Source organism: Saccharomyces kudriavzevii (assembly GCF_947243775.1).
Source record: "Saccharomyces kudriavzevii IFO 1802 strain IFO1802 genome assembly, chromosome: 12".
In the NCBI taxonomy this organism is placed as follows: Eukaryota; Fungi; Ascomycota; class Saccharomycetes; order Saccharomycetales; family Saccharomycetaceae; genus Saccharomyces; species Saccharomyces kudriavzevii.
Genome location: NC_079283.1, coordinates 734,356 through 745,994, shown reverse-complemented (window position 1 = coordinate 745,994; position 11,639 = coordinate 734,356). Strand labels below are relative to the sequence as shown.

Below are 11,639 nucleotides of genomic sequence, written 5' to 3'. Positions count from 1 at the left end.
TCTGTTCTTTCCTTTATATATTTACGTCATAAGTTAGATTTTATACACAGATGCGGTTTTACACTTTGAAGATATCCCGCTAGCCGAGGCGAACGAATTTCAGCTTACTGTTTATGCATTCTTGAGGTAATGTCATCAAAACATATTCGAGGGCAATAAGAGACTACAGCAAAGCGTTTATCAAAATTGGCGTAGAAACTTTCTGATTAATTCAAAAACAATCAAAGATGGTCGCGAATGAATCGACTCATGGTACCTCGAAGATTAAAAGAACTGCATCTAACAGTAGTAGTATCGAAACAACAGTGACAAAGTTGTTGATGTCCACCAAACACCTCCTCCAAATTCTAACTCAATGGTCCAAGGGAGTAACATCAGGGAGATCGGTGTCTGATGCATATGTTCAGTTGGGGAACGACTTCAAAGTCGTGTCGAAGTTTTTTATGCATGCTAAAGTTGATATGTCGGATGTTGGCGATGTGCCAATGGCTTTAAGACGTGTATTGGAAGTAACATTGAGGGAACCACCATCAGACGAAACTTTGAACAAACATCTACCAAAAATCAGAGAGATCATAGTGGCGCTTTTGGACAAATTAAAGGTTAAACAAGCCATTTTGAAGAATATGCAGCAAGAGCACCGAATAAATGTAAAACCACATCATCAGCAAAATCCTTCGTTTACTAGCAACCTTTCATTGGGAAGTGGAAGTACCCGTGAGGGGACTCCATTTAGCAGTAGAAAAAGCAGCATTGTACGTGATCAGAAGCAGAGCAATTCAAAAGAAGGTATGCATGAGGTGAAACTAAATCCTGCTTCCATAGAGGTATTACCTGTCCCGCCCAAGGTAGCTTTGATTCAACCAGCAACTAATTCTATATCAAATCTGCCTAGCAATGCAACAAACACGTCAGATGACGATGACGCACTTTCACAGCTGAAGAAGGGAACTAATTTGCAAAGAAGAGCATCAAAAAGATATTCTGCATACCATATGGCTAAATTGACCAATCAATCCACAACAGAGGCTGCTGCTGCTGCCGGTCTTACATCGACGCCGTCGCCATCAATGTTACATCTTGAGGAAACTGTTAGAAAATCAAAACTCTACGGGAGTAGTAACATTGATGATGAGAGTACCTTCACAACAAACAATGATAAAAGTATTGATGATGTATCCAGGACAGGTTCTGAAACATGCATGAAAAATTCATTAGCGGAAGTGACGTTGTCCACTGAGAACGCTGTTGTATCTCCGCAAAGATTATCCAGCGTTGTTACGACTAAACCAAACGATGCTATGAATGGAACCTGTCCAATTTTTTTAAAAATGGGTGACAAAACAAAAAAGTGTAATATTCAACTTCCAGTCACAAAAAATGCATTAAGGCTCCTATTCATTGAACGGTTCACTTATTCTCCTGGTGCAAATTCCTTTCCAGATATATATATTATGGATCCCCAATATGGAGTATTCTATGAACTGGAGGAACAGAATTTTCATGACGTTAAAGAAGGATTTGTTATTGAACTGAGGCTTGAAAAAGATCCCAATAATAGCATCAAGAATTTTATTGATACAATTAAGACAGAAATATCAAATAGCCAGAATGATATAATAAGGTGTTTGAAAGAAGTTAACATTGGTTCTGCAGTTAGTGGCGGGCAATCAACTGTTTCGTCACAACCTGCCCTTGAAGTCGAAGAACGTAGAAGTCCGGGGCCAACCAAATTGAAGGATGGTAAGGCAACTAAGGATATTCAGTATGAACTGGGAAAAATCAAACAAGTAAACAACGCGAATAGAAAGCATATTGACCAAACCATATTTAATATTCTACAGAAGGTGGATAAATTCAAATCTTTATCATTTTCTACCAAAAATTCCTCAAATAGGATATACATGGAAAAATCACAGACTGAGCTCGGTGACTTATCAGATACCCTTCTAAGTAGGGTAGATGATTTGCAAGACGTGATCGAAATCATGAGAAAAGACGTTGCTGAGCGCAGGTCACAGCCTGCCAAAAAGAAACTGGAAACTGTGTCTAGAGATCTGGAGAATGCCCAAACCAACCTGATTAAGCTCCAAGAGTTTGTCGATACTGAAAAACCACATTGGAAAAAAACTTGGGAGGCTGAGTTAGACAAGGTTTGCGAAGAACAACAATTCCTTACGTTACAGGAAGAATTGATTCTCGATTTGAAGGAAGATTTGGGTAAAGCATTGGAAACTTTTGATCTTATCAAATTATGCTGTGAGGAGCAAGAAAAGAACCCTTCAAGATCAAAGAATAATCCTATACTGCCCATTATGAGACCAGGTACATTCAACCAAGTAAGAGAAGAAGTCATGGTGGCCGTTCAATCTTTGAACCCCGATCATGGTAGCAGGGTAGAAGCTATTGACAGGGCTGAAAAGATGTGGCAGATGGAAAGGAAACTCAAGGCTAGTAATGAATTTGATGATGAACTGGAAAATTTCGTGGGTAATTCAAACCTGAAAAAGTCAGGAGGTTTTGAAGAAGTAGAAAGGATAAGAAAACAAAAAGATGAAGCAAACTTGAGGGCATATTTCGGGCCTGGATTTGGTTGAACACATTTAATGTATGAAACTCAATGAAAATGTGATTATTCTTTCAGCTTATCGCATAAATTTTCATCCTTTTTTCTTTTAACCTCACCAGTTAGTTGTACTTGACATATTTTTGTTACTGATTATTTATATATATGCTTGCAAATGCTGAATTTCCTCCCTCAAAAAAATAATATTTTTCTTGAATCTCGATGCGTTCGAACAAAGGCTCTCCAGAAATCCGTTTAGTATGGTGTATCGTACCTCATACTCGATTAAAGGATCATACCTTGTAATTAGACAAACATCTAATGTCATTTTAATTATGCGTAATAAGAAAGAAGAAAATTGAATGTTTTGTGTATCGTTCATCGACAGATCCTTGAAGGCAGATTTGTAACTTTCAGAAATATTTTTTACAATATGGTAAATTTGCATGAGAACGGTGGTTATTGAATTCAAATTAGAGTCTGCTGTTTTATAGGAAATTCTTGTGTTGAATAGTGATATCAGCCTTCCAAATATTTTTTTGCTAGAATTCGAACGGATATTAAAAATATTCATCGTGCTCGAATGCTTCCAAACTTCCAACTCCTTTATAAATATATGCATCGCACAAAATTGGATAACTGTGTCATTGTTTGGTTGAGAACATACAGTTATAATCTTGTCTTCATTAGCTTTAGCATTATATTTCTCGAATCCACCCATCGCAAGTTTTTTGATTCTTGATATCTGCTGTTGGTCTGTTGATATTACGAGAAAATCATCTGCTAATCTCAAAATTAATGTATCCTGATTGGGACTGGCTTTAAACTCGTCATAAAACTCTAAAAGATCGTCATACACCAGGTCGACTATCGGTGCGGATAGGCTGGAGCCTTGAAACAGCCCATCTTCTCTCAAGTAGCATTTATCTTGAACCCACAAAGCTGTCTTGAACGTTTCCATTTCTATAACGTCTATAACATCCTGATTGGATAAATGAACCGTTCTCACATTATCTATGTATAGTTCGTATGGTTTCGGAGTTCTAGATGCATTAACAACATTGGTCAATTTCAATATGCCCGTATTCGTATTGAAAAATGATTGTGACCTCACAAAAAATCCGTTTTCTTTTTTCAAGGCTCTCTTGATTATTCTCATACACTCCGTTCTTGGTATAGAGTCATAACACGATTTAACATCAAATTTCATGAAATACAATTCTGGCAAGACGTTATTGAATTTCTTCAGTAGTCCTTGTTTAAATTCTTTGATACGGTCGGCTATTTGAGTTGGGGAATAGATCTTCACAAAATCGGTTGGTCTTTTGTTCCTCAGGTATTCAAGAATCTTTTGGGTGGGAGCTATGACCCTCTTGTGATTTTCCTTGTAAACCATGAATTCCTCTTCATCCGCACCTTCACATGGAATCGCGATAATCCGAAACTCATTATTACTTTTCTTCGGTATGATTCTCATTCTGCAGTGATTAAAATTCGACAGCGTATAACTGTTATGGTTTCTACATATACTGTTTTCGATCAAGTATTTTTCAAAATATTCTCTTAAAAACGGAGCGACAAGCTTATCTAAAATATCATGTCTAAAGAATACTATTGCCACGGTAGAAGATATTTCTGTACAATAGAAAAATGTTTGAATAATCTTGGGAATTAATTGTCTAAAGAGCCAAGAAACGAAATAGATTACCAATTGATTTGAATTTTCAAAGTTTTGCTTGGTAAATGATGAATCTGAAACTAATAGCCATTTAAAGTCTTTTAACCTTAAATTTTTCATTAAACTGTTAAATGGTAAGCAGCCATGTAAGGGCAAGCTTAATAAGGAATTTAAATTTCGGATAATTTTGCATTTATTTTTCTTTGAACCAAACATTTCCTTGGGTAATAACTTTTGTAATATAACAATTAAAAATCTCAAAACTTGTTCTTTAGGTAATTGCCACCCCAAATGAGACAATTCCGATCCATTCTCTATCAATGGTGGGCAAATGTTATTCAAAATGGAAACGTAATTCAAACCTTTATGCCTAGTCAACATCTTTCGTAGAGTTAAATCAATTCCTATCTTTAGTCTCTGAGGAACTTTAATCAAATTTGAGGGAAAAATAGCTTCTCTTAATTCGCTTAGCCTATTGATAGATGATGACGAGGAAAGGATTCTGCCATAAGGAAAAAAAGTCGAAGAATTTGTTTTCAGCTTATGTAAGAATGATTTATTTGTTACCGGTCTGGTCAGTTGTTTCATTTGCACGGTTCTCTCGGATGATGAGGACGCCCTTTGGGCCCATTTGGGTGGTAGATGAGGTTCGTTGCACTTGTTGCCGACGATTTGAGAGAAAAACTGACCATTGAATTGAATCACAGTATAATTAACCAATATATCAACAAACGCATAGGTACCAATCAAATCGTGAAACATTCTCCAAGTTGTACTTTTCAATAAAGTGACGCTGACATTTGTAGAATGGCAGAAAAGACTATTGTTGACGTTTTCATTTCTGGCTATTCTATAGCCAAACGTCAGTACGTTATTGAAGAAATCTCCACTCAAAAGATAGGTGATGCATTGGTCTACGACGGACTTATGGTTTAAGTCGCCAGAAATGGATGGCAGTGCGATTTTCCTTGAATTCGGCAGTATGAAACAAGTAGTCAAAAGTTCATCAAGGCCATTGAATTGACCACATTCAAAATTATCTTGCTTTAAGGCATTAGATTCGAAATCGGTGCCAAGCTTGTCTTGAATAAATTCGTATAAGCTTTTCATACGCACAGCTGGTATTTTTTTAGCACTTCCACTCTTTTTCCTTAGTAGCCGTATTTTTATTTTTCTTCTTTCCTTGCTGCAAATCATCAATATTTTATCACTTCTGGAAGCATATGTCGAGACAAGGAAAGTATTATATAAGACTGTGCCCATTGTAGCGTGTCTACCATGGTCAAGAAGGCAAACAATCCATTAAAAATTGATTATCAGACCGGAATAATAGAAAATCGACTCTTGCAAATCCGGAATTTTAAAGATGTAAATACGCCCAAACTAAGTATGTATCTCTGATAAAACAACAGCAATAAAAGTCTGTAAAACTAACCTTCGAATGTATATACATGCAGTCAATGTGTGGAGTATAGAAATTGAGCCAAGAGACTCAAGAAAAGTGATCGAGTATGTAAACCATGTTATTTTAGTACCAATGGAAGTAAACTAACTAATAAAATAGGCTTATTCGGAACGATTTTCAGAAATATGACCCTATTTCATTGAAGCACCTGAAAAGAATCCGCAAAAATGTCCAGACTTCAACATTAGAAGTAGTACTATGTTCCAAAGAGTATATTCATGAAAGGGATGAGATAGTCAATAAATTGAAAAACTGTTGGACTGAAGCGGAGAAAGCAGGCTTCCAGTTGAAGGACGAACTTGAAGTACCCGAATTCGCACCCAGCACAAAAGAATTGAACAACATGTGGTCTATGAAGTATTGGCCGTTGATCTGGAACGGCAACCCCAACGACCAGATATTGAACGACTATAAGATAAACATGCAAGAAGTACGAGACGAACTATCGCGAGCATCAGTGCTGTCAGCGAAGATGGCGGCGGCAGGACAGCAGTACCCTATCGTATGTGTTTTTGTTGGCCCATCGAGGCAGAAGGGCAGAGTTTTGGTAGAAGATGGAAGAAACTGCGAAGGTTCGCTGCCCATAGATCACAGCGTGATGGTGGGTATCCGCACAATTGGGGAGAGACTTAGGAAGTGCGCAGAAAAAGACGCAACCGCGTACCTGTGCCTTGATTACGACGTTTATTTGACTCATGAGCCGTGCTCAATGTGCTCAATGGCCCTAGTCCATTCTCGAGTTAGACGCGTCATCTTCCTTGCACAGATGCAGCGCACTGGCTGCTTAAAAGTAACCAGCGGCGATGGGTACTGCATGAACGATAACAAACAGCTGAACTCCAAGTATGAAGCCTTGCAATGGGTCGGTGAAGAATACCCCGTGGGGGCCGTTGATCAGGACGTATGCTGCTAGCTCGCTCATTGATTATCATTATCATCTAGTATATTGATGTAAGACTGTATAATCTCTAACAGACCAGGAATGGCATCGTCTCCAGCAGTAGATGAGCGGACCATTTTCTCGAATTGTGCCAGTTCTAGAGTCTTTTCATGGATGGTATCGTCCAAAATTTGCAAACGCTGAAGCAACAGGTCGTTGATCTTGTACAGCGCGTCGATCAGCGTTTCGAGACTGACGGAGTGGGCCAGCTGCTCGGTTTCCAGGACCCGTAAAAGCCTGGAACGCAGGGCTATGAAGAAACGTTTAATCTGAACTTGGAGATCGGAGGTCACTTGCGCATCCTTGGCCTGGAGCAGTTTGTACCAGCGGTGCAGCTGCTGCTCGTCGCTCGTGTGCGAGTGCAGAAGCTGCTTGAACTCGTGGAACGGTACCAGAGTAGTCAGTAGCGAATCTGAAATGTAGTGATCTAGCAGCTGTTCAGAATCCATCCCTGTAGTTTTCTGTGTAGTAGGTTTGAAAGCGCGGTCTGCTGTGGCTCAGTTTTATTTTGGTTCTGTCAAATTCCTGACGTTTCTTGATTGCAATCTCTCGTTGTTTTTGTTGTTTCTTCGCGAAGCGGGCAGTGGCGAACGCGTTATCTGTTATTCTCACTACTGTTTGCGGTTCTTAATATCCTGGATTTGTGCAAGGTCAGTCGTCTGGCTCTGGATTCCCACTGAAACTAGACAGATGTCAGGTTGCTGATGGCGGCGGATACAACACGTTACTGGTCACACCGACTGTACGCCGTAGAGGTAGTGCTAGGAGGCATTGAGAATATGTTATCGGTTCAAGTACTTGGCACTTGCGTTGAAAACTGGCACAAATCTGAAAATTCACATGATCACCGATCTCGTTTGCTCTTCTCCTCTTCATTTCGTAAGAATAAACAACCTTGAGCGGCTAATTTGATATTTTCGTCAGATATGATTGACGTATACAGTGACAACATATGGGCGTTGTTTCCCTTCTTGTTTTTTCCACTTTTTGTCTCGGTTTTTAGGAACTGCGTTTTGTTCTGTTTTGTGTATTGGTTCAAAATCTCTCGAGGAAAGCAGATCATATAATTATCAAATCTGAACTTAAACAACAACTAAGCAATCACATTCGGATCAGGTTGCAATGAGCTTAAAGGAGGAACAAGTATCTATTAAGCAGGAGCCGGAACAACAAGAGCATCTGCATGATCAATTCAATAACGTCCAGATCAAGCAGGAGTCGCAGGAGCGTGATGACGAGGACTCGCAATACACCAACGGCACGCAAGAACACGACAATAACATATCCGATGAAACTGAATCTGATGTAAAGGTGGAATCCGGCGCTGATATAGGCATCAACTCCCCTCAGAACGAAACGGGTCAAGTTCTGCCTGACCAACCAGAAGTCAAGTTTGTTCGTCGTCAAATCAATGGGTACGTAGGGTTTGCCAATTTGCCCAAGCAATGGCATAGAAGGTCCATCAAAAACGGATTCAGTTTCAATCTTTTATGTGTAGGTTCCAACGGTATTGGTAAAACAACTTTAATGAAAACTTTATTTAGTAATAATGATATTGAGGCCAATTTGGTTAACAATCACGAGGAAGAACTTGCGGATGACGAGAAAGAAGAAGATGAGCACGAAAACCAATCACAAGACCAAAAACACAAGGTCAAAATCAAGTCATATGAGACGGTCATTGAAGAAAATGGTGTTAAACTAAACTTGAACGTTGTTGACACCGGAGAATTTGGTGACTTCTTAAACAACGATCAAGAATCTTGGAACCCGATTATCAAGGAAATCGATTCTCGTTTTGATCAGTATTTGGATGCGGAGAACAAAATCAACAGACATTCAATTAAAGATAAAAGAATCCACGCATGTCTTTATTTCATTGAACCTACAGGTCATTACCTGAAACCCTTGGATTTGAAGTTCATGCAGTTAGTTCACGAAAAATGTAATTTGATTCCTGTTATTGCTAAATCCGATATCTTGACCGATGAAGAGATCTTGAACTTCAAGAAAGCCATTATGAACCAGCTAATTGAGTCTAACATCAAACTGTTCAAGCCACCAATTTACTCCAATGATGATGTTGAAAATAGTAATTTATCCGAAAGATTATTCACAAGCCTACCTTATGCTGTTATCGGGTCTAATAATCTTGTAGAGAACTATAACGGGGCCCAAGTAAGAGGGCGTTCTTATCCATGGGGCGTGATCGAAGTGGATAACGACAGCCATTCTGACTTCAACCTTTTAAAAAACCTGCTGATTAAGCAATTCATGGAGGAATTAAAGGAAAGAACAAGCAAGACACTATACGAAAACTATAGATCTTCAAAATTGGCCAAACTTGGCATTAAGCAAGATAATTCAGTTTTCAGAGAGTTTGACCCAATATCCAAACAACATGAAGAGAAAACTTTACATGAAGCCAAACTAGCTAAATTAGAGGTTGAAATGAAAACCGTTTTCCAACAAAAGGTTTCCGAAAAGGAGAAGAAACTACAAAAATCTGAAACTGAATTGTTCGCTAGACACAAAGAAATGAAAGATAAATTAACTAAACAACTAAAAGCCTTAGAAGATAAGAAAAAGCAATTGGAACTTTCCATAAATAGTGCTTCCCCCAATGTTAGCCATTCGCCCCTCCCTACAAAGAAGAAGGGGTTTTTGCGTTAGCGAAATAAAGACAACTATAAAAATTTCAGACATATACTACTACTATTAAATATTATTACTATTAATATATAAGACGCGCGACGCGTAAAACGAGAAAAGAAGGTCAAAAAACGAAAAATGAAAAAAAAAAAAAAGGTTAACCACTTTAATTAGACGCTAGTAATAATTTGAATCATAAATACAAAGTAATAAAAATAGAAAAGCTGTAGGGTTTAATAATGTGGCCATAATAAGTCGGAAATAATGACTAGTTCAGAATTAACTAATGACCAAGTCATAGATCTTATATCGGATTATAAGAATTTTAAAATAATCGTGGAAGCCGTGTCTGAAGGCGATAGAAGAAGAAGTCCTACTGGCCGCGATAATAACAGCGATCTCTCGAAAATATCGAATGTACAATTTTGGCAACTGGCGACAGATGTAAACAATGAGTTGATGAAGAGATTGACCAACTCGAAGATCCACGAATCACATAATGAAAATAATCTGAAAAGAGGCGAAGCACAATCTAAACTATCTTGTTTGAACGATTCAAGGTTCCATAATTTAATCTTTGACTTATTCATGGAAATTGAAAAGAGAAATTTACATAATTTGGACACGGTGACTCATGCCAATACTCTGGATAAGGGTGCTCTCAATTTTTATTTAACTGATTCATTGTTTGAATCTATCAACATTAGCGATGACTTCGTGACTGCAGATGGTATCATACCGATAGAAGCCTTCCAAGAGTTACGATCTCAATTTGTGCTTTATTTTCAAAATACGCTACATCGAAATCATGCTGCGAATGCCATCGGACGTCTACCAATTCTTCTAGAAATCATATTCAGGATAGCGGATCTGATAGGCGAACTCTTACCTCTTTTGTCGTCGCCTTCACAATATGATTCTCTAGAAAAGGAAATCATTTACTTGAAGAGCGCTTTATCTCATTCGATTACTTCAACAAGATATTACCTTATTTACGGTGATCTGATACCACGAGTCGTGATCCAATCGTCAATTTCAGAGGTAATTTTTGCGTTTTGTAATATCGCTCAGATTGCTAAGATTAAATCCACTGAACCATCCGAAGATACATTGCTGGATGAGATGGAACCAGATGATACAGAAATAGCGATAAAGCCACTGAAAATTATAGAAAAAGTAAAAAATAAGCAAAACGATAAAAATAAAGTACTTTTGGGGAACAGTGCCACTTCCCCTGATAGTTTGTCATCTTTCGACAAAGCCAACAGGGTAGTATTGAGCACTTCAAAGGAGTCACCGGCAGTTGAGGTATCGCCCTCAATTTGTAACATTGAAACCCTTGATGCACTTGTCAAAAAAAGTGAACTGTTACAAAGTAATGCATCGAGAGATTTGTCGTTTTTCAATGAAAAGACAGATACAAATTCTCCAACAGCCAAAAATAAGCCATCTTCGCGAGATCCTTCAGCTCTGAAAGCTACATCAATCTTGGATAGTTCAGTTTCTCAAAACAAGGTGTCGACGCCGACTAGTAATTTTCGGAAGGATTACCATTTATCACCGCTGCATTTAAAAAAAGCTGCACATGATTTTGATACGTCTTCCTCTGAAAAGTTCAAGTCGTATACAAATACGTCAGATTCTTCAAGTGTACCTGAATCGCCGACTGCAGTCAAAGTGAGAACGTTCAAAGAAAAAGTGAAGCAATTCGGCTCTAATTATGGCCTTGGCTTAAGAATTTCTACTTCGGGGGAAGACGTCAAGAATTCAGAAACTAAGCCAAATACGAACATGATTAGCATGAATGACTTTCTTGAATTTGTCGAAAGTAGAACAACAGTTGTCGTTCCTATGGTGCAGGACATTTTAAGTGGTATTCAGGATCCAAAATCCAAGACCTTCAAAACCGCAAGATCGATTCCAAGACTTCGCCAAGATTCCATTAAGATTACGCCCATACTTAAGTCGATGATCGGCGTCACTTCCAAGGTATTGGCCCAAGAGAATTCTAAGCCGTATTTGAGCGAGCAAGGTAAATGGATTGTTGAAAATCTCACGGATTGTTTGCGAAGGCTATCGGCATTGTGTGCTTATGGACGCAACTTTGTAAATTTCAGCGATAAGCAGTTTTATCGAAAACTAGCGAGTATTCTGTTTGATGTGATTAAATGTACCGAAGAACTGGTCAAATGCGTGAAATTTGTGAATGAACAAACTGCTCCATAGAGCTCCTCATCGTAGATCATTTTATAGATTTTTACAATACAGTCATATATAGTCTTAAGATACTATCTTCATTTTATTACTTATCACTATTTACAGATAAAATTCACGTTTT

General features: G+C 38.3%; 6 protein-coding genes across 6 annotated transcripts; 4 read left to right on the top strand and 2 right to left on the bottom strand.

The window, feature by feature from the left end:
* Positions 1-227: 227 nt before the first annotated feature.
* On the top strand, positions 228-2,597 carry BUD6 (formin-mediated actin nucleation enhancer; the record flags this gene model as incomplete). Its single annotated transcript, XM_056229941.1, has 1 exon — positions 228-2,597. One exon carries the CDS (start codon positions 228-230, stop codon positions 2,595-2,597), a length of 2,370 nt encoding a protein of 789 aa, XP_056083909.1.
* Positions 2,598-2,723: 126 nt separating this feature from the next.
* EST2 (telomerase reverse transcriptase) lies at positions 2,724-5,354 on the bottom strand (the record flags this gene model as incomplete). The annotated part of the gene is made up of 1 exon (XM_056229940.1): positions 2,724-5,354. One exon carries the CDS (start codon positions 5,352-5,354, stop codon positions 2,724-2,726), a length of 2,631 nt encoding a protein of 876 aa, XP_056083908.1.
* A 168-nt stretch (positions 5,355-5,522) lies between these two features.
* TAD3 (Tad3p) lies at positions 5,523-6,622 on the top strand (the record flags this gene model as incomplete). The annotated part of the gene is made up of 3 exons (XM_056229939.1): positions 5,523-5,631; positions 5,702-5,753; positions 5,809-6,622. The coding sequence occupies 3 exons, from the start codon at positions 5,523-5,525 to the stop codon at positions 6,620-6,622; spliced, it is 975 nt and encodes a 324-aa protein (XP_056083907.1).
* Positions 6,623-6,627: 5 nt separating this feature from the next.
* Positions 6,628-7,098, bottom strand: NKP2 (Nkp2p; the record flags this gene model as incomplete). The annotated part of the gene is made up of 1 exon (XM_056229938.1): positions 6,628-7,098. One exon carries the CDS (start codon positions 7,096-7,098, stop codon positions 6,628-6,630), a length of 471 nt encoding a protein of 156 aa, XP_056083906.1.
* Positions 7,099-7,771: 673 nt separating this feature from the next.
* Positions 7,772-9,322, top strand: CDC3 (septin CDC3; the record flags this gene model as incomplete). The annotated part of the gene is made up of 1 exon (XM_056229935.1): positions 7,772-9,322. One exon carries the CDS (start codon positions 7,772-7,774, stop codon positions 9,320-9,322), a length of 1,551 nt encoding a protein of 516 aa, XP_056083905.1.
* A 243-nt stretch (positions 9,323-9,565) lies between these two features.
* Positions 9,566-11,527, top strand: SPH1 (Sph1p; the record flags this gene model as incomplete). The annotated part of the gene is made up of 1 exon (XM_056229934.1): positions 9,566-11,527. One exon carries the CDS (start codon positions 9,566-9,568, stop codon positions 11,525-11,527), a length of 1,962 nt encoding a protein of 653 aa, XP_056083904.1.
* Positions 11,528-11,639: the final 112 nt, after the last annotated feature.